The 23,132-nt window shown below is 37.2% G+C and overlaps 1 protein-coding gene across 3 annotated transcripts in view; it reads right to left on the minus strand.

Annotated features, from left to right (window-relative positions):
- LOC121328873 (cilia- and flagella-associated protein 74-like) overlaps positions 1 to 23,132 on the minus strand; it is a 39,713-nt gene that overhangs the window by 11,161 nt on the left and 5,420 nt on the right. For all 3 annotated transcript variants that reach the window (XM_041274005.1, XM_041274003.1, XM_041274004.1), the window contains 17 exons: positions 21,901 to 22,074; positions 21,451 to 21,561; positions 20,053 to 20,155; positions 19,146 to 19,303; positions 18,565 to 18,784; positions 17,740 to 17,928; positions 15,820 to 15,993; positions 15,469 to 15,587; positions 12,459 to 12,525; positions 11,989 to 12,078; positions 10,838 to 11,002; positions 10,291 to 10,438; positions 9,960 to 10,120; positions 8,389 to 8,511; positions 8,129 to 8,250; positions 5,061 to 5,189; positions 8 to 95 (listed from right to left, as the gene is read on the minus strand). In XM_041274005.1, coding sequence (XP_041129939.1) covers positions 8 to 95; positions 5,061 to 5,189; positions 8,129 to 8,250; positions 8,389 to 8,511; positions 9,960 to 10,120; positions 10,291 to 10,438; positions 10,838 to 11,002; positions 11,989 to 12,078; positions 12,459 to 12,525; positions 15,469 to 15,587; positions 15,820 to 15,993; positions 17,740 to 17,928; positions 18,565 to 18,784; positions 19,146 to 19,303; positions 20,053 to 20,155; positions 21,451 to 21,561; positions 21,901 to 22,074 — 2,341 coding nt within the window. The remainder of the gene's footprint in view (positions 1 to 7; positions 96 to 5,060; positions 5,190 to 8,128; positions 8,251 to 8,388; positions 8,512 to 9,959; positions 10,121 to 10,290; positions 10,439 to 10,837; positions 11,003 to 11,988; positions 12,079 to 12,458; positions 12,526 to 15,468; positions 15,588 to 15,819; positions 15,994 to 17,739; positions 17,929 to 18,564; positions 18,785 to 19,145; positions 19,304 to 20,052; positions 20,156 to 21,450; positions 21,562 to 21,900; positions 22,075 to 23,132) is intronic.

The following is a 23,132-nucleotide window of genomic DNA, read 5'->3' on the forward strand; positions in this document are numbered from 1 at the left end:
AACTAACCTGATCTGCCACATGTATTGTCATGGGGACTTCCAAAACTCCCGTCTCCTTATCAAAGTATCCGCCAGCATCTTCCATCAACGAAAGCCTGAATAATAAAAAAAAAAATGCTGTCTATGAATATCAAGATAAGCAAGATACAGTATACATTTTTCAATCCCTTACAAGAGCTCTGTCTTAATGGTGCCTCAGATAACTCTTTTTAGAAATTATTTCCCAATTGAAGCCCCTTAGGCTTTCGTCTGTTAAATTCCTACATCTATTTTGCCATCTTAGACGCAGCAACGAAGAGAGCATTAGGGGGAAATAACATGTTAAATGATGACTCCCTGGTATATGGCAGGAAAGAGGATTGATACAAGTCTAAAGCCATTAGGTTTGTGTCAAGAAATCCGTACCCTACCCTGCTTCCCTATATCTTTGCTATGCTTTTACCGTGTGGAGCATTTTGTGCAAGTGGAGACTGGGGCTTTAGCAGGTAGTGATTATGCATTTTGTTGATGTTATCTGGCAATGAGAATTGAATGATTTTCTCTTTTTTTATTTTAATTTTTTTGTACACACTATTTTTATTGAGTTATGCTGTGCTGCGTCTCTAGAGTAATCTAGTGAATCAGTAATCAGAAAAAAAGGCCAGGGCTGGAGCAGCTTCAGGCAGAGAAATACAATACATTCTTGTCAAGCGAGGCTCAACAGTTAAGTGGGACCCAATGAGTGGAAGTGAAGCTGAGCTGTTAGCAACTTAAAATAGGATAGAAGGGTTTGAGAGGGTTGTAATCAAACAATCTACTAGTATTCTGATTGTTGGGAAATAACTGTGACAGTGCGGAAGACTGGTCAAGTTATCTAATCACTATGCCAAAAATGAACTCCGGTTTTAAGCACTGGAGAGAATTGTGTTTATCTGTGCAGTAACCATGGTAATGTCAGTTTAAATGAAGAAAGCAGAGCAGGGAACTTGAAGCGATCCATCATGTTATGTAATTTGATTAACTACTGTGGAAACAGGCCCATAGATCTTCAGGTTTGTTCAAGTAAGAGCTGATGTCTTCCCATGCATGCCCGTATCTGCATTCTCATCTATACTAGTCAAAATCAAGAGATGGTGCTTCAGTTTTTCCGTTCTATATTTTGATAGACATGATCACAGCTTTCAGAACGATAAGCCCTATTCATAAAGCTTTAACTCGAGAGTTATCTGATGAGTGTTCTTTTGAAGTCTGGCTTAATGGGTAAAATGAAGCGTGATATAACCTTCCCCCCCGATTGTCAACAACTGGACTAACTAACCATAATACTTTTTGTTCACAAAGTGGCAGGTTCTGAATTATGTGAGGGTCCCGCTAGTGGTTTGTAATGTCATCAGAACCAACCTGGATGTGACTAAAAACGTGAGAGAGTCTTGTGTTACTTATTATGAATCACAATCATGTATGAGAAATCAACCAATCACTGTCAAGGACCTACTATTTTTTTCTAGGACAGATGCCAATTTATTTCTCTTTAATAGTAGTTCCTGGCTACATTATCACTGTAGCCAGGGATGCCAGGCCATTATGATCCTCTACACAGTAATCCATTATGGTTGAATGTTCAACACTTCTCAGCCTGTAATTAAAGACCTTTTTCATTATCCTGTACAAATTAAAATGTTCTCATTATTTGACTGTCTCCAGTTCTGCTCTACAAATGATTTCTCTCATTTATCTCTTTACCCTGTTTGTCCTAGCCAAAAGCAATACACTAAATGATATACAGTGCTGTGTTAGTTCAAATGGGAATACCATAGGCAGGTCATCTAAATACAGTGGTAGGTTTATATTCAATGTGACTTTCTTAGTTATTATGATATTTTTTTAAATAGTAAATTATAATATCCATTCTGTTAAATAGTCTCCGGCCCTCACTGCTCCCCAAAGAGGCCGGTTGGGGGCTAACATTGTTTTTGTGATAAATAATAAGTTAATACGTCACAATGTAGTAGTTTTGGGCAGTTTGAGCAGAATCTCTCGCCCAAACTGCACAAGATGATACAACAAGAGACTCTACATTCAACATATTAGATTTTAGTTTTTTTATTAATTGTCAAAAATTCAAGAAACAGCTTCTGTGATATGCAAACTCCTCCATAACAACTTTTGTTGTTCTGTTTTTGCAGTAAAGAGCCTATGGCATAACAACTGAGCTGTAAATATCAGTGGCTTTATATGAATTTAATGAAGTTTCCAGATGTCAGGGTTTATAAATAACAGATTTTAAACTAACTTCTATTTATCAGCTGCAGGGGGTCACGCTGTGATTTTTATATTTTTCTTGGGGTTACGTTGCATGTCAGTAATCAGACTTCTGCAACTTTTTTTTTTTTTTAACTTTTAATAATAATAACTAATGGCAGCAGCTCCTCAAGAAAGCAGCTTGAATGAAGACACTCACAAGACATTCCTGACATGCCTTCGTTTCCCCCATTTGGAAAAGTAGGATTAATTTGTGTTTGCGGTTGTATATTCGACACAGTCATGTTTACCTGACATTGATGATAATTTATTAACAGAATCACTTGTTCTCTGCTAATAGAATCACGACTGGAGCTGGGCACTTGAAATTAGCTTGGCTGTTGAAAGTGGAAAATCCTTGCAGGATAGCAGAATTCCATCTGTCTGGTCAAAAGGCATGTGGCTTGATATTACCCTGTTACCATTTTTAACCACTTTACATCTGAAAGCAATTGACTGTTTACCATGCTAAGTTTGCACTTAGCAATTTAGCATTGTCCCTGTACTTTCCCCCATGAATCACCATGTATTACCGCTATGTGAAAATTAGATTCCCAAAACTGGCACTGCAAAGACAAAGGTTCTGTTCTAGGGGGCAGTGGTACCATTTTCACAGTGGTAACATTTTCAAAAATGTGACATTATTTAATGCTATAGTCTGCTAGGTCTCTGACTTATTACTTAATTACTTTAACCTTGACCTTGAAGCTATCTGCTTGATAATAATGGTAGAGCACATATAGTCTTAGCAACTTTAGCACTGATTATCTGGGATTACAAAAAGGATTACCAGGACTGAAAAAATAAAAACTGAACGCTCTTACATAAACAGTTCAGAGAATGCTCATTTAAACCTATATAGCATCTCCACATGTAGACTGCTAATACCGAACATGGCTGCAATACTGGGGTCATAAGCATTGAATGTTACATCTGAAAAGAACCCCTTTTAATTGTCTTAAAAGGGCAGATTGATGTATTTTCATTTAAATATGATTTAGGTATTTAAATCACAGTATTTTTTGTTTAGCTAGTATACTTTCAGAATACTGTATAGGACAAAGATATAAAAACACAATATGCTAGCAACACAAATTTTATAACATAAAAGTTATTTCAGAGTCCTTATGTTTTGATGAAGCCCTTAAACTACATTTCCTCAAAGCACCTGGAAAACCAACACTGTATCTTTAGCCCTGTGGTTATTCCACAGCCATACAGAAAGCTGTGTACGCATGTATTTAGCTTGTTGTGGGTTTGCTTATTCATTCTTTGCCTGCAATGTGCAATCTTATGGACCATCCGTGTCCCTAAGGCCATGAAGATTTCGGTTATGAAGACTCCGTTACGACCACGCCAGGAGAGAGAACAACAACAACAAAAAAATAAAAAAAGCAGAAATTGCTCATCTAAGATACATTAAACAGAGCTGCAGATGGTGAAATGCAGCCTAATGCAGTCTTGAGAAAGACTCTCAAACAACTCCATCAGATCTGTAACCCTGAGCTTTTCACAGTTCACTGGTTAGGTGACACTTTGTACCACAGTACTATACTATCAGAACATGATGAACTCTGTATAAACAATTCAATTTTTTGCATTCCTTTCCAACAAAACCAGAATAAGAACCATCAGGTTATAACACTAGCAGCATAGACCAAGTAGAGTGAACACCCCCCCAGAGATTACAAACAAAAGTACTGCATGGGGTAAAGTGTGATGAATCACAACTGAATGCCCCCTCTCTGGGTGGGATGCTTGGATAAACTCCTCTGGCTTTGACCTCTGGGTTTATGTAGCATACCACCCCTCGGGTGGGCATTCATTTATCACACACTACCTCGTGCATTAGTCTCTATTGAACACGACTTTACAGGGCAAGTGAATGTGGGAAAAAGTGAACTGTGTACTGTATAGCAAGACTCCTGCGGACAGTGAAACACTGTGGTACTATTTAACAGATGCTCGTCCCCACAGATATAAGGAGCAGGAAAGATCTAGGGAGAGGCAAGAAGATCTGCTGTATTTTAGTCCTATTCCTCCTTTTTTTTTTTTTTTTTTAACCTTCCGGTCCGTGAAAGAAGAATAAAGGCACACAGCATTGCATTTATTCTTGCGCTCTTGGCTTTAAACCAATAAGGTTGGAAAGAAAACCTTGTGTCCCGTAATGCCACAGCATCAGATGGCAAATCTTATCTTATCAATATGCCTCGCTGGCGCTAAACCAAAAAGGTATGGCGGATGAAAAATCTGTTCGGTCATTAATGCAGCCAGCTTACCTAAAAATAACCCTCTCCCACCTCTCTGAGCTATAATTTAAATATGTCCCCTCAGTTATTAAACCAATGATGGCAGGTCATTATGATCCTCTACACAGTAATCCATTATGGTTGAATGTTCAACACTTCTCAGCCTGTAATTAAAGACCTTTTTCATTATGCTGTACAAATTAAAATGTTCTCATTTTTTCACTGTCTCCAGTTCTGCTCTCCAAATGATTTCTCTCATTCATCTCTTTACCCTGCTTGTCCTAGCCAAAAGCAATAAACTAAATGATATACAGTGCTGTGTTAGTTCAAATGGGAATGCCATAGACAGGTCATCCAAATACAGTGGTAGGTTTATATTCAATGTGACTTTCTTAGTTATTATGATCTTTTTTTAATTTTAAATTATAATATCTATTACACTAAGTTGTCTCCGGCCATCACTGCCCTAAACTGCTCCTTAAAGAGGTCGGCTGGGGGCTAACATTGTAAAAAGTACAAGATGGTATTTACCTGGGAAGGAATTTGAGCTGCACATTGAAGGTGGACTGTGCCTGAATATAACCTGATTTTGGAAGCAGTTCCATGTGGTTTTTCAGTTCCTTGCACACTTCAAACGTTGCACGAACAGCTGTGTTCACCCTTAAAAATATTGAGAGGATTACATAAAGAATACATATATATATATATATATATATATATATATATATATATATATATATATATATATATATATATATATATATATATACATATACATATATATATATATATATATATATATATATATATATATATATATATATATATATATATATATTGGCCTTACATGAATGTATTTTAAATAGAAAATATGTTAATGTTTTACATTGTTGTAACAGCTACAAAACAATAGTGGTAATAATTCATCTATCTATCAGATAATATATGTTATATATCTATATCTATCGATCTATATCTATCTATCTATCTATATCTATCTATCTATCTATCTATCTATCTAACATATTTTTTAAAGAATAGTTTTCGACAACATTTAATAAAATGTAAATACAGTATTATTTTTGCTGCCACAAGAGTGTAACCTTGAGGCAGCTGTGTCACTTTGACAGCATTTTCTCTTGTGTTAGATTTTCTGGTAATGCAAACACTCTTAATGCTTTTTTCCTGGGCTTGAGGTGACCCAATTTCAATAGAATCCAGCATATGGTTCCCCCTGTGGCAAGGACAGGCTGTAACTGGTGTTAACAATGGAGCTTTACTGTGGGAATTCTTAATAGCCATGAAACTCCTATCACACCTCTTCAAAGGGACTTTACACGGCAAGATCCAAACACAATAACCCTCATGAACAATACATTGTTTAATTGCTGGAAAATAAATCAGTTTGCACAATTAGACACCCATATAGGATTACTTGAGGATATCTTCCTTTCCGAAAGCAGCTCAGTGCTACACTCACTCAGTGCCTGTCTTTGATTTATGTGAATAGCACAGGGCATGCTTACAGTGTATGTATAGTGAACTGGTATATATATATATATATATATATATATATATATATATATATATATATATATATATATATATATATATATGGCCAAAAGTTCTGCATCCCCCTATAGAATTAACTAATTTAGCCTCATAAAGTCGAATGAAACCGGCTGAATAATGTTACTTTAACATATTGAATTACATACCGCTTTGTAGTTTTCCATATAATTATGGAAAATTGAAAAAATTGGAAAATGTGACATTTCAAAATATAACATAAAATACTGTCCTACTATTATGGCTTCTGGTAGACTTTTGCAATATAATTTTATACTTTTCTTTGCTTACATGATGTCAAACAAAAATATTTAAATTATGTCCATATAGTTTTTATTTTTTTATTTTTTTATCTCAATCCTAAAAATCTATGTGATACTAAACTTTTGGCCATAGTTGTATGAATACAGGACATTATGGTTATGAATTAGACTTCTGCTATCCCCAGCATTTGCACATTACTTGTATTGGTAAATTTGCAAATAGTTCTTGATGTGCTCATGCCCATCCCTGATTAATAGCCCTGAACCTCCTGAGGTAAACTGGCATCCCTTTCCATTTTCTCATCTGGTTTAAAAGCTGCTGGTCCAGATGGCAGCCTGTGTCTTTCTTAGCCCTTACAGAGCCCAGGGGCTGCTTTGATATAAACCCCCATGGGGGAAAGTGGATAATTACTCTGCGCCATCTCGGCAGCCTGGCATTAGAGGTGAGTAGAAGATTTCATTCGGAGAATCTGTGAATAGTGTCAACCCACTAGGAGGCTATTTAAATTTTTATTATATTAACATCTTAGCATCTTCTTTTCAATGCTGACTCAAAAACTATTCATGCAATTTAATAATAATAATAATAATAATAATAAATAATAATAATAATAATAATAATAAATAATAATAATAAATGTTTAGGAATATTTAAATGTTTGATTTCAGCTTTTGAAGCATAAGCCAGTTGATTCAAAGATTGGAAATGTAATGGTTCTATTGATTAATCTGGTTTAACCTTACAAATAAAATTAAAATAAAAGTGTTGTCTGAAACTTCCAAAACCAGCCAGAATGATTTGGAAGGTTCTATTCCGTCAGTCTTCTACCCCAGTTTGCTGGCTAAGTGAACAGTACTGATTGCCCTTCATGCTTTCAGACAACATTACTTCCTACAGTCATGTAATTGGGCTCCAGCTGGCACCTGCACACTGCTGCACTGATAACAAGGAGAGCATGAAAAAAGAAAACTTTCACTAAGTTTAATTGAATAAAGCATACGTGCAAGTTACATAAATGCAATATACAAAACATGTTGCAATTCTGCTTTTGGGGAAGGATAAAGTAGAATCCTAATGGAAGATGTTTTAGCGTATTTGACAAGAGTAAAAAAATATAACAGAACTATATTGATCATTCTTAGTGCCCTATATACAGCTGTAGAATTTAACTAAGCAGGAGTTGCTCTACAAACCAGTGATATCTTGTGATAGGTAGCTCTGGTCAGGCAAATGCTATTTTTTGCTGAAACCAGTTAGTACCTACAGAATTAATGTGTCTTAAATTGAGCTCATACTGGTGACACTACAACACCCAGTTTCAGTACGAAATGTGATTTCTTGGACAACTTGTTCCTTCTCACTGCTCCCAAAAACGTCTTGTAAACCTATACATTTACCTGTTACTTTAAACATTCATTTGACTTGTTAAAAACAGTAAAGCCTGTCAAGATTTGCTGTCAAGATCTACCCAGCACACATCTGTTTGGCAGAAGAACAGCTTACAGATCGATTATGTCACAGGGCCCAATTCAATTATTGCTTTAGCTGGTGCAAAAGCATTTGGGAAAATACAGACGTATGCTGTGAACAGAGGGCATGTTTCTGATGTGCTCAGTCCACACTGTTTTCCATTGTGGTGAGGATTCTCTTCATACCCGTAGACATCACAGTAGATGTGCTGGAGAGCATCAGAGACAAAGCCTACTGCTTTTACTTGAAAACCTCTTAATGATGGGGAAATCGTTCAGCACCTTTGCTAGACTTACCTGCTGTGCACAGGAATGCTATCCTGGTACAGGCGATCATACATGCAGATCTTTAGGTCAACATTTGGCTTTGAAACCCACACAGGGACATCTATGGCAACTCCTCGAACTCTGACTGGGATCTGTATTTACACAAAAAGACTGCATTGTAAAATTGTATACAAAATGTTGAGAAACTTGTCTCGGTAACTAATACAGAAACATTTCTAACTTTAGGCATAACACCAGGTGAGAAAACGTGGAGAAAGTGCAAAACTTACAGACTGGGAGTTTGGGTCAGAAAACTTGATGTCAAAGTCCATCTGGACCTCTCCAGGTATCGTTGGCGTAAACATTATTTGAAGTTTGACAAAACCGAATGGTTTGAGTTCACCTTCGGTCACCTAAAACAAAAGGAGAGACCTTATATAATGAATATATAGGTACACAAAGTTTTTTAAATACTCTACATCTAGGATTACTCTAGAAACCACACAGGCATGCTTCACTTTGCTTTTTTAAATACACATTGTTGTGCTCGATGTAACTAATGAGTTCATCCTTTAACAAACAAACAAAAGAAAAAGTTTTTAGAATATGGCAAAGAGTTATGAGTTCCTAAATTAGAACATAACAAAAAAAAAGTGTCAGTCATGCAAACAACCCATGAACTTTATTAATGTGCTTTAGAAAGCTGTGCAGGTCGAAATTACACAGATTGTTTTCCACATTAAGTGCTCAACGTCATGGAGCTTCACAGTAGGGAACTCCATTCGGAATAGCAGAGGATTAAAATTGAGTGGATGCATGTAAATATCAACTCCTAATGTATTCTGAGGGAAATGGAGGTTTTCATATTTACACAAATTGAAGATACAGAGTAAAATCTTACTAAAATCTACTGTTAAAACGTAAAGAGACAGTGGGGAGATTTTCTTTCTGATTCTTTGGTGCTATTTAATGCAATTACATAACTAATTTATGCAGCTACATTTTCTTTAATTGACATTTGCAATTCAAATTTCTTTGAAAGGGCAATAAAGCTCAGTTAAAAATAGCAAGTTAAGAGTTGCAATGATTAAAAGTATAGAAACTGGTTTTGCATAAAGTAAGACATTTGCTATGATCACTACAGGCACCAACAGTCGCATGTTGTCGACAAGCTGGACAGGAGATTTCAAAGCAGTACTAGTGTACTTCAAACTCTGACAGACTATACAGTCTCGGAGACATGAAAGCTTGCATAATTAACAAGTGAAAATAATCCCATCAAAGGGTACTGAGCACCAGCATCTTCTTAATCTTCTTTAAGTGTCAGAGACAGTAAGGATCATTCACAAGATACTTACTTTCAGCTACCACAGTTAGCATAATGCCAAACAAGCTGAAATGTCTAACTGGGTATCCCTTTGATAACATAGACGAGACATCTATAAAGTATAACTACTTCCAAGATTAAAACAGGATTTTGAAAGTCTGCAGCCTTATTTTTTTTTCTGCTTTCTTCTTTTTTTTACTTTTTACATACGACTGCAGCTGCTACATGCTTACATAAGCTTTGCATGGAAATAGACATGGCTCATATGATTATTTTGGATAAGCACAAAGCAAATAAGAAACCGTTTTCAGCAATACCTTAACCCTCAATCTCTTCATGATCCATGCTGTTTCCATGTTAGGGTGCAATTCAAGAAGAAACCTCACCAACACACAACATGTAAGTGCTTTACTGGCTAGTTACTCCCCCAACCCCCCAGGAAATGTGATTTAATTTGAGTTAAAGGAATAGGGAGATGACTGAATCATTCATTGATTGAATCCATCCCTCAGTGGCAAGTTAGCAATGACCCACCTCTCCAGGCTTGATCTCACTGGTTTCCAGCAACTCCTGTGCACTGGACTCAAGCAATTCCGCCCTACTTCCAGTCGTTGACATGAGGTCAGAGGCCACAGCCATGTCTTGGTTCTGCTGTTTTGGTACGAGGGGAGTTTGTTCACTTGAGGATAAAGACGCTAGAAGAATTAAAATAGGAGCTGTTTCAGAAACCAGAGGCTCTCAGCTTCAAAAAGCAAAACATGTACATCTATCAGATACAGGTTTAACTGATTCTTTTTTTTTTAAGAAAGAAAAGCTATTTTTTTTTCTAAACTACCATTTATTTGCTCCTTATGCAGGACTCTACCATATTTTTCCTTGGATGCCTTGTGGCTGCGTGTCTCACTGGAATGGTCAGGGCCCTCTGACTGTTCTTTACAGCTTTCTCCTGAGTCCTGCGTTGTGCTTCCCTTAGCTTCTGATACAACATCAGCATGAGGGGAATCCCGGGGTGTCTATAATAATACAAAAGGCATCATGATATAATTGTTATAAGAATGTTGTTTTATTGTTATTTAATGAGCAATGGGATTAGAAGCACTGCATGGAGAAAATATTTTCTGTTATGAAAGTATATTTTGAGTATATCCCAGGGACTAGCTTAACACTCCCAATGCATAGCCCTTTGAACCATGCCACTGCTTGTCCTGTGAGCCTTAATTCAGATTAAGCTACTTGCACAAAAGGTGTGTGGTATACTTGACTAATCTGTTATGTTAAGCTTACACTAAAAGCTGGAATCACTCAATGTATTTGGTAAAATGAATTACATTCTGATATATTCTATCGCCGCTGATCATCGTTCAGAAGCCCTTGTGTTGTAGGATGCATTGCATGTATTCATCTTAACCCACCAGGGGGGAGGGCTCGGGAGTGAGTCGGACAGCACTGGAGCTCGCCGACGTCACCAGATTGAACTTTGTTCCCAGGGCCCCTCGGTTGGACAGGGTGATGGTCCGTGAAATTGTCTCGCCCACCACATGGGTACCAAAGTCAATGAGGCTGCTATCGACAGCCAGCTGTGAGGGGAAAACAAGGCAAAAAATAAGCGCTCACTCTTTGGGTAATAGAGCGACATTTAAAAAAAAAAAAAAAGAATACATCTGTCTGTTCATTTCAGTTCTTTTTTAACCTATTGCTGTGTTTTTTTTATCTCAGAAAGAAAGTGATGTGGTTCATATGTTTTTTTTTACATATGATGCTCCATATTAAAATAAGTAAACAATATTAAGAAGTAAAAACCTGATGATTCGAAGAAAAATGTCAGACATAGAACGAACATCAAGCAAAAAATAACACTGAACTGAGAAATCAGCGCCGGTACTGTTGCATGTATTTCTTCAGTGAAATCCAGCTAGAGTATTCTATTTGAACATCAGGTGTAAGTAACCAACGAGGGTACCACACCTTTTCCTTTTGTATACAATCTGGAAAAGAAAGGCAGCACAGCACCTTTAACTTCTTCACTGAAGTGCTCCCCTATAGTATATGTTGTCAGAAATAGAATATTCAGTTTTCCTGTGGGTGTGTTTGTACAAGCTCAAAGATATATCATCAAAGGGACTACTTGATATCTTTCTTGTTTCTGGAGGACAGAATTCCTTATGATGGCGAAAGTACATATATTTTTTTCTCCCCCAAAGATTTTAAAAACTTTTAAACATACCAGCTAAGTCTTTTCAAATACTGTGTGGTATCAGAAAAGTATTGAAACAATTCAATAGAGAATTCCTTGTGAATCCCACTCACATGTTCCAACAGAAGACTTCAAAGCCATGTACAACACCATTACGTTGTATAGGTTGTGTACCCTTACAAATTACTTACTGTTGACATTTTTCATAGGTGTATCTGCAGGTTAGGTTTACTTTTGGTCTTATTGTTAGAAAAGTCTATTTGCATCAAACATTTTGAATCCTTAGACATCTCAGAAACGCATGTGCATATCTTGTATATTCAGTTGTCTCATGTTACTGTAACACTGTTGTAATTTAGATCAGCCTACTTCACATTTCTTGATGGTACATTTCAGGGGAACTGCAAAAGGGCCGGTTTGAGTCAGAAACGTCACTTCTCCAAATAGATCCTCATTTATCTGTAAAAAACAAAACAGAGAACATGATTACGCTTGACAGAGTACACAAATGTACAAGAAGTAATTTCATACGTTCCAAGATCTTAAGCTTAATCGTCAATTCATTATTTTTTAATTTTTTTATTTGCGAAATTAAAGTTTGAATAATTTTACTCTATAAGCAGTGAGATCAGTAAATGGAACGTAACATGGATCACAACACTGCGGTGCATTCTAATGAACCAACCTCTATCTATGTCAATATGCATGAAGACAGAAAGCATACATAAACATGCAGGATGTGCTTCAAGGCATCGTAAAGAATATAAAATGTGAAAAAGCTAAGGACTCAATCATATTCCCACTCTGCCCCTTTCTTCCAGGGCTTTGCTGTGTCTTACCATGGGTTTAAATGTCACCCCCAAGTCGCAAGCCATTCCCGCAGACACCTGGCCGGGAGGATCGAAGCTGGATGGGAAATAAATCATCAGATTTGGGATGGAAAAAAGCTTGTAGTAAGATTTTCAGACATCCCTGGGGGCTCAAGGGTGACACAAGAAGAGACGACCCTGCTGTGTGAGTCAGCAAATATTACCGATAATACAATACAAATCTGGATGTTCCAGATAAAGCTATAAGAATCATTGAGAGACTAAAGGATTTTGTTTGAAAATATTTTGGTTTCTAGGCTGTTTAGGATATTGCAAAACTGCTAAAAAATAAACAAACATCTTACTTGATATGAAGCTGGTCTTTTATTGTTGGGTGAGAGAATGAGGGCAGTACTATCATATCAAAACTGTAAATGTAAAGTTATTGTATGCATAATGCTTAGGTATCTGCTGACATGCTATACGTGAAAAAACATAAATACAAACAAAAACAATATTAACACTATTACAAAAAATAATTACATGTAACGACAATGTAATAACACTGTTAAAAATGGAAATATTAAAAGCATTACCATTCAAACAAACCTTTCCAAGCAATAAAATCTAGCTCTAAGATGTTCTTTTAATGAAAAGCTCTTACAGATGTTTAAGGAGATGTGGCCTCAAGGCAAATTAATTAAAAAAAAAAGAATCAAAATACCATGCAGTCTCAAAAGTCAGCATTTTGATTAGGACAAAGTACACCTGGATTTTAACCAGGAACAGCAACATTGCAGTTAATATAACTCTATTGGATTAGATTTACTGAAACCCTGATGGCACAAATTGACTGCACATTCAAAAGGTAATTCATTGAAAGCTTTTTTAAAACCAGAACATCTAATCAAAATAGCATTGCTTGGTAGTAGAACACTTGTAAATGTACATTCTGTACAAAGTAACACTCCAAGATGGCAATGCTTTTTTTTTCCCAACCAGTAGACAGATTTAACCTTTCTGCACCCAAAATAATAATATTTCTTATTTGTAACTTTTCTCATAGATAAATAAAATAAAACAGCAGTTCCCATCTAGAAATAATAAACTTTTCACACATCCAAAAGAGTCTTCAGTTTATTTGTAGCGCTATTTGCAGTATGCTTCTAATGTTGCAAAGTTGTTATGCCAAAATATGTAAGAATTATTGAAAGTACATTTTCTATAAAACATCAGAGAATCTGGGCAGCGGTTATGAAAAAACATCAAATGGCTTGAGGAGTAAAGATCGTTTCAGATCTGGCAGACAGACGGTTTAACAACAGAGCATTTTCTGGACAATAACATTGGTATTACTCGCCAAAACTGCAATGACTTTACTAGCCCTGTAGATGCAACGTGTCAAAAATGCAGCGAGGTAGAACATCGCGCACGCTGTGTATGAAATACAATTGTAATAGGACCTGTTCATTTCATGGGAAATGTTTTGTGCCACTCAGCTGGAGCGTGAGCGAATTGCACTTTGCAATAACAAAAGATAAAATAATAATTCAGCAGCTGAATTCTTACGTCACAGAATCTCAGGAACAAAGTAGCAACCTCTGATTGGCCGCCAAGGACCACATCCTGTGACTCTTTTCAATTCCTGTCCAAGGTCATGTTTTGGCGTTGCTAGTGACCACTACTTTACGTTAATTAACGTGGTTTGCCTTTTTTTGCACACCTAAAGGAACGTGTACAAATGTTAGAATCCTACTACCTTTGGGCAGTAGTCAAAAGCCTATTCTTTAATTTATTAAATTATTCTTTATTTCACTTTGTTTTTTTCATCTCGCTTTGTTCCCAATTGGAGGAAATGCTTCAATCACCAACCGACTGTACAATTAAAGCAAAAGCCTACAGTCACTTATCAAAAGCAGCACTAAAGATAATACATGTAGAGAACTGGAGAAGTGATTGGTGTTCCATGCAGAGCTGAATGGGCTTTCGATTGTGGAATTACAGGGTAACGAGTGTAGCTCTTCCTCCAGTATTAGACTGTGATGACTCTATTTGCTGAGAAGTAGCTGCATCTTTTCTAGACCAACTGGATACGACTCAAAGCTGTATTTATCATTTTGTATTAGAGTGCCCATTTATCGCTCATCGTCTTCTAATGTGTGCCCCCCTGGGAGGCTAGCTCCTGAAAATTGAAGAATGGAACCCTGTTTATTTAGTGATTTATGTAGAAAAGTACAAGACTCCCAGTGACTGAGTTCACCGTTTAGCAGGGAGAGAATACGCTTCCATATTAAGACCAGCATTTAATGTGGAAAAATGAGCCCTTTTATACAGATTCTTGTCCTGTAATCAAATGTATTCAAAACCATTAAATCAATTTCTTTGAATCATTGTTTTATTTTATTGATGATGTGGTGCAGGATACTTTGTAAAATAATATTGATATCTATACCTGCATGAAAACCTTAAAGTTTAAACGTGTGTACAGCAAAATTGGTGCAAGATGCAATTAGATTTTTCATCAATTACATCCTGGGTAAATCTGGGAAAAATGCACCTGCCATACTTATAATTTGGGTCTTTTCCTTGCGAACGCACCCATCATTCTGGAAGATAGAATTCAACTAAATTTCTAATTGATTCATTCAGAGGGTCACAAGTCTAGAAGGGTCCATTTAATCCTCTTAACAGAACAAAAAAACAAAAAGAAAACCAAGACAAAGCAATGGTAATGGATTATCACGAGGCACATTAGACTTAAAGGACGATGAAGTATAATTTTAAACATTTTCTATCTTTGAGTTGTGGTTTCAGAAAGTCAAGTACAGCAGGAGAAAGCAATGCTAGGAAAACTTTATCTTGATGTTCACCTTACACTAAAAGGAACGCTCAAACAAACCTGCAAAACCTATAACCATTAAAAAAAGCTCTCTTATTAGTAACATCTATTCATCCTTCTTGACTTGCCTGTTAACACAGACCAGTCCTAAAGTCACGCAATGCTTTTTTGATTACTTTAGTAAACAGCAGTGGTACTCACTGGAGATAAATGAAATCTCTTAGGTGCTCACTGACTCCCACCAGCTTGCAAAAGTTGATGGTGTATGTAGAGTTGGTCAGCATTACTTTCTTCTTATATGTTTTTCCAACCTCAAAATCCTGAAACAAACCGGGAAATCAGCTACGTTTGCAGTTAAAAATCGTCAGCCTGCCACACAGTGATTTTTAGCAATTTTGTCAGAGCTGATCATAGTTTACGTTAATAGATAAGTAAACTTGAAAGTTCCACTTACAGATTTTATCAGACGTGGACTGTCTTTTCGGTCCAGTGACTTCAGTAAGTCTCTGCACAGTCAATGCAGTAGACATTAGAAACTAAAACAGCTCTTACCTTGAAGTGGATGACGTCCGGTTTGCTGTAGAATGGGCATCCCTTGAATTCCTTGCCAACCACAACCTGTTTTCGGATGATTCCACTCCGGTGTTTCTCCAGAGTTCGAGCTAAAATCTCTTGCTCCATTTTGTTTGTAGTAATGGGCCTGGGTCGAGTCTCATCTTGCGGTATCTTGAAGAACACATATAACACAAAATCATGTCGCAAGATGTTTAAATTCATGCACCGTTAAGGGTCAAGACCACACTTGATAATGAAAGGACCTATGAAAAGCTATGAAAGTTTGCATTTTCAGCATATTGGTCCAATAATAAAAGGATATGGATATGGATATTTTATCCTGTAAAAACAGTTGACCACCAGAACGGTGCAGGAGGGATTGGTTAAGAATAAGCGCTTGAGGACTGTTGTTCTCCAATGGCAGTGGCACAGCCTTCTTGAATAGGGACAGTGGCTTAACACAAAGAGGTGAACTGGCTGGCTGCTGACCAATCTGAAATGTCCTAGAGATAGTTATATGAGAAGTATTGGCAGCATTAATGCTCATCCCATAAACAAAAACCATTGTGTTTAGGGGGGTGCTTAGGTCGGCCAGGCTATCCTCGGCTCACCGCGCACCAGCGACCCCTGTAGTCTGGCCGGGTGCCTGCAGGCTTGCCTGTAAGCTGCCCAGAGCTGCATTGTCCTCCGACGCTGTAGCTCTGGTGGCTACTTGGTGGGTCTGCAGTGTGAAAAGAAGCGGTCGGCTGACAGCACACGCTTCGGAGGACAGCGAGTGTTTGTCTTCGCCGCTCCCGAGCAATGGTAATGGATTATCACGAGGCACATTAGACTTAAAGGACGATGAAGTATAATTTTAAACATTTTCTATCTTTGAGTTGTGGTTGCAGAAAGTACAGCAGGAGAAAGCAATGCTAGGAAAACTTTATCTTGATGTTCACCTTACACTAAAAGGAATGCTCAAACAAACCTGCAAAACCTATAACCATTAAAAAAAGCTCTCTTATTAGTAACATCTATTCATCCTTCTTGACTTGCCTGTTAACACAGACCAGTCCTAAAGTCACGCAATGCTTTTTTGATTACTTTAGTAAACAGCAGTGGTACTCACTAGAGATAAATGAAATCTCTTAGGTGCTCACTGAGTCATCACAGGGGTGGTAACGGTGAGCTGAGCCTAAAAATAATTGGCTATTCAAAAATTGGGAGTAAATGATAAAAAAATAAAAATAAAACAATTGGTGACTACTAAAAAAATAAATTAAAAAAATACATGATTTCTTGAACTAAATGCTAAAACTACATTTTCCACTTGAATTCCCTCCCTCAGGAATAGGAGGGCTGCATGTCATGTTCTGTTGTAACTTTCAAACATGCCAGCAAATAGGAAGCGATGCCTGTAGCCAGAGATTTCATCACTGACAAAACAAGCTATTTTTTTGTGTATGAAAAACTGAGTTAAGAATTCCATCACATTTCCCCAAACTAACGACTTAATAAATGCCTTAAAAGAGTGTCATAACTATGCATCATTTCGAAGCATCCTTCTTGTGTAGAAATATAATCACTGCCTCCTTAGATGGATCCATATCACAAAGCATTTGGGCTTGTTTACCTTATTGGTGTCTGAGTTTGAGTCCTCCTGCTCAGATTGATATTGCCATCACGTTACCCTCACTAATCCATCTTTTTTACGATTCATGATATTTAGATAACAGCTTCTATCACATATAAAAGACAAGAAACTTGAGCTTTTGTACGGCCACAACAAAACTAGGAAGAAAAAATTGCCTGACCAGTTCTGAGTAGTTTCCAGCTATCTTTATGCAATACAAAAATTATTTTATACCTCTGAAATCTGCCATTGCACTTGCTTCAAACATATGCCCCTCTATTACCAAATAAAATGCCTTCTACCTTGTATGTCTTGTGCTTCTGATCCCATAATCCTGTGAATTCAGGCTGAGCAAGGCTTTCTTCTGCCTCTTCTTTACTGTCTCCATCCTCAGTGTAGTCTTGGGAGCCAGGTGATAAATCAGGACCAGATGACCCTTTTCCTGATATTGGGACACCATCCTCGGACATTGGGGATGGGGAACGCCAATTCTGTGCGGGGAAGAAAATAACAGCCAAGCCATGGGAGTGTAAAAAATGATTAAAGGGTTAAGAGTAGCCCATTAATACAAACTATAGCACACTGAACAGAACATTGATTAATCACAACAATCAGTTTAAAATATAAGAAAGATTATTTAAAAAGATATTAAATTACAATATAAAAAGTGTTGATCTGAATAAATAGCTTGGATGCGAGTCCAAGATGTAGATGCGACAGAGAAATATTATACTCCCAATCAAAAGCTAATGGAAGCTAAAAAGCCTTTTGTAAACATGGTTAGCCCTCTGTATCAGACTGCACATGTATTTAATACTGGCACCATGATTCAATAGATCTAAACAAATAATCTATCTTGTTTATATGCTGATCCAATATTTGCAGTCTTTGTACGCCAGGTTATTGGGAAATTACTCTTAATTATTCACAATAAATGGGGGACAGTGTGTCATCTGTTAAAGAGATTCCATAAGCTAATAACACTTCACGTTTATGTAAGTAATCCACAAGAACCAGATTTCATCTGTTTTGAGACTATAATTAATTTCCTGTTATGCATGCTTCTGTACAACCTTAATCCATTTCTGTGCATTATGGTGCTTTCAGTTCTGCTTGGCTTCACTTACAGGTCTATAATTTTCATCATCTGCCTCCCCATAAGTCATCTCTAAGTACTGCAGTAATTTATCACTAGGCTTCCCAGACTCTGGCATGAAGTCCTGGCTTTTCTGCATTTTTGGAAAAAGATCAGGCAGGAGTTTCTTGCGTTTTTCCATCTGGGCTTCTTCTTGCAGGATCTTAGAGAGGATTTCTACCTTGCGGGACTTTTTCTGCTCCTCGAACGCCCTTGAAAAAAGAAAAAGAGGTTAAGGCGGGCAGGATAGCTTGGTGGCACAGGTAACTGGCAATGGGTTATGAAGCTGTTCCCCTATGACTTGCTAGATCAATTCTGGCTCAGCATGGTGGTGGGCGCATATTATTCAATAGCTGTGAGGGCAAGCAAAAAAAGAGTTCTCAACCCAGTTTCTACAGAACAGATGGTCAGTTATGTTATGTAACAAAAACAGCACTGCATTTTGCGCTTTGCTGACAGATTTTTAGAAATGGCAATGATTAGACAGGCATGGAAACTGAACTGACAGCAAACAAAACAGCCTGAAGGAATCACGTTCGTTATAGGGTATGCCTCCATTTAAGAAAGACTCACTGTTTCTGTCTCTCAAACTCCTGCAGCCGCTTTTGTTGGTACATGTATTTGGTGACGTTCCCTCCTTCTCTCCTCACTGACTCTCTGATCCGTCTCTCCTCTTCCTTCTGCACTGCAGCTTTTGCTTGATCATGGGCCTGCATAGCACGAATATTTTCCTTAAACAGACAAAAAAAAATTAATTCAGAAGGGAGACAACCACCAATGGAATGAAATGAATGATTTATTGAATTGACAGATAACATGGCCGATGGTCTTGCCCATTGGAGGTCGTTAGCCGCCCCTGCACTGGCAAAACTGTAATAAATTAAATATATGAATTTGATTAAAACTAATCCCAGGGGGCAGGACAAGTGGCACCGAGGTCATCTTCCCCCTGGACAAGGCACGCTGCAAGGTGGAGGCAGGGGAGAAGGGGGACCACCAAACAAACGACGAACGATAAGGGTATGATTATGTATTTGATTATGGGGCGGTTTCTCCTTTCAGAAATACAACTTAGTTTCCAAATCAATCAATCAACCAACTATATATATATATATATATATATATATATATATATATATATATATATATATATATATATATATATAAATGGAAAAACTCAAGATAGATCTGGTCCTAATAGAGGTACAGTAGATCTTCAGAAATGTGTAATTGAATGAAATAATCTGGTTGATGGCGAGCTTGTCTTCTTATAATGGAACTGATGACAAAGAGGGAGTCTACCTGGGATACGTCATTGTTGTGAATATCCTTTACAGTTTTCATTTTCAAAGTTTTCATTCATTCTAAGTCCAGTATAGCTCATGTTTTGTGGTGAATATATGGCAAGGATCCCCTCAAACTGTGCTGCTTCTGTAACACTGGCGTGGCACATAATACCAATAGGGCTACACAATCTTACTTTGGTAGCTGTGATCTTGCTTTTCAGTGACAAAACAGCTTGCGTCCGCCTTTCCATCTCCTCTCGGCTTCGTAATTCTTTCTCAGTTTCTTTCTGATGAATTCTACAGCAAAATGACGGGTTGATAATTAGCTGAGCACGGAGTGCCAGAGATGCATCTCTCAAGGGTGAAAAGTACATTCAATGTTAAAACCGCTGACAAGAGCAGGCAGCACAGCTTAGTTGAAAGCACAGTGAAGCACAGTTAAATCAGTTCCCCAGCAAGCTTATATATTAGGGCAGTATCACACACCTGCTCCTACTTTATAAAAAGTTGGTCAAAATCTGCCTGCGGCCAAACATCCTTTTTTGTCAGTTCCCATCAAAGCCCAATAATACATCACCAGCTTTCACAGGGTCCTCAGAGACTAGATACCAAATCTGGGACAAGAAACAGCAGGCTTCAACTGCTGAGCCAGTGTGGAGCAGGGAAACAATTTGTTTTTCACTATGCGCACAGCTTATTTAGTATGCCAATGGCATACATCATTGAACAAAAAACTTTTAATGTAAAATTCATTGGCTGGCATAATTTTTGGGGTTGTTTGCAACTTGAGAATATAAACAACATTTCGCTGGCAGCATATTTTACTCATGCTCTTCTCACTCTTTCATATTGTGCTTTTTTTTTTATTTATTTATTTTTTTTTTTAAAATCAAGTAAGACCTTTAGGACAGGAGAGCTACACTTCAAATGAAACTGTGGGTTGCTGGCTCACTGCCATTTGTTTTTAAAAATACCTACACCCGTTTTCAGTTGTTTTAAAATATATACATATATATATTTAGACTTGCTGATGTGTTGTAAGGAAGCTGTAACACAAATTGCAAATGCATATGCCAACTCTGTGTATCCCATGTCGCTCCTGTGCTGTTCCAGTTTGATTTATGATGTAATAAATATGGCAGCATATTTGCACTCAAGAGATACAATACAAATCATCACAGCAACTATGTATGTTTTCTGCAGCATTTAAAGAGCCTTGTAACCATACTCGAAACAGAATCGCTATCTTTGGCTACACAGATCTCCTTGTAAACTTGTCTTAGAATAAATATCCATTGCAAAAATAATCTGTTTTTGGAAGAGATTGATGATGTTTTTGAATTGCGTTGCCTTTTATGTCTAATCAGGCATTTTAAAAAGAATATGAGATGACCAGTAAGACCTTCAGCTGTTACTCTTGTGCAATAAATGCTATGATAAATCCGATTTGCAGAGCTTATTAATGTGGGCTTTGTTTGTGCTGGCAGCGTGATCACTGTCTAGCCACATGTGCTGTTTCAAAACTCCATAGATCAGCAATGTTTTACCAGGTGCTACCTTTTTGTCAACTCGATGATAAATGATGCCCTTACCTGCTCGTTGTCTCCTTCAGAAACCGAACAGCTTTCTTGTGGTTCTTCACTGCGTCTTCCACTGCCTTTCGATGTTGCACCTCTTGCTCCTTGAAGGAGTTCATTTGTTTCCTAGCAGATGGCGAAGGAAAATACAAAAATAACTCAAGTTGTTGACAGTGTTACTGGAATCAGCAAGTTCTTTATTATATCACGGTAAAAGCTGTGTCAGTGGGAAATGAGGATCTAAAAAAAAAAAAAAAAACATGCACTAGAAGAAATGAAACAATAAAAAAAGACATTTGCAGTCTTTTTTCAATGGCACCCACAGAGCTAAATTAACTTTATTTCCCTCTCTCCGTGGGTCTCGCCTTTTAATCTCCTTTTTTGCTTCAACGTGTCTCCTTTAATTGGACATTTTACTGCCTGTACAATATTGCGTCTCGGCTGGTACAATCTTCTAGTGCCTACTTTCTGTCTAGCTGTTTCCGGAGTTCTGCTCTTCGCATGGCTGCCTCTTCCTTCTGAAGCCTCTGATTGGCCTCCCAGCCTCGCTGTGTCTCGCTCTCCTCCTCGTCCCTCTGGACCTCACGACGAAGGGAAGAGAATCTGCCCTGCTCCACCTCGACCTGGCACAGCTCATATCTCAAGGTAGGAGAAAGAAGAAGCAGTTCAGATACAGGCCAAAAAAACAAAAACACACAAGATATATCACCACTGTTATTGTGTATTGGGAAGCTTCGTTGTATTTTGTTTTTTTATGTGTCACCATTTATTCAGCTTTTCGGAATTATTGCCATTGGACTCATAAAAACTGCTTTATACTTAAGTTATTTTATAAGCAATTTTTTTTTTTAGGTTATTTGCATTTGGAATGAGAATTTCTCTGACTAAAAGAAAACTACATAGAAACAAACACAACCCAAAAGTATTACCAAAATAGAGAGAGAAAACGGTGAGGCTTATTTTTCTTTTTCCACGGAAATTGCCCCAATACATACTCTCTGAGCTATAGTTATGTAAACCATTATGGAAAAATAACCCAGAATATATTATATATTTTCTTTATTGTAAAGACAGGCTAATCAGTGTTCATTAGCTCAAGACATCATCAAGTTTGCTTCCTGCTTTATGTAATTTAATCCAGGTAAAATAACAAACTGTACAATTATATGGCTTCCATATAAATTATGTTCACATGTTGGACCAGAGGCAGAAGTAAAGATTTTTCTGCTGTGATAATATATCAAGTTTATCATACTGTCACCTACAAACTTTAACGTTGACAATAATATTACATCATTTTAATAATACAGTAATGATCTATTGTACCAATGAGATAATTTCTCTCTATTTTTATCTCACTAATATTTCAGATTATAAACCAATGACTATCCCATTGCCAAATGCCTCCTAAAGCTAACAGGACTTTAGAATCTAAAAGTATAACTTATTTTTTTTATTTTTAACAATGTGTTGATATGGCGTGACCCTACAAACTTTGAAAAACATGTACAATAATATCTTATGCTGTTAAAAGCATGGGAAAGGACAGTACGACAGCTACCTCGAGATATATGATAGGGGTGTATTCAAGCATGATATCTCTGAAAAACAGAATGATAGAAAGTGACTTGGTTTTAAAAACAATAAACAAAATGCAATGGGGACTGACATCTGTGCGGCAGACTTCTGTTTTGAAG

This window comes from Polyodon spathula, chromosome 16, assembly GCF_017654505.1.
Source record: "Polyodon spathula isolate WHYD16114869_AA chromosome 16, ASM1765450v1, whole genome shotgun sequence".
Classification (NCBI taxonomy): Eukaryota; Metazoa; Chordata; class Actinopteri; order Acipenseriformes; family Polyodontidae; genus Polyodon; species Polyodon spathula.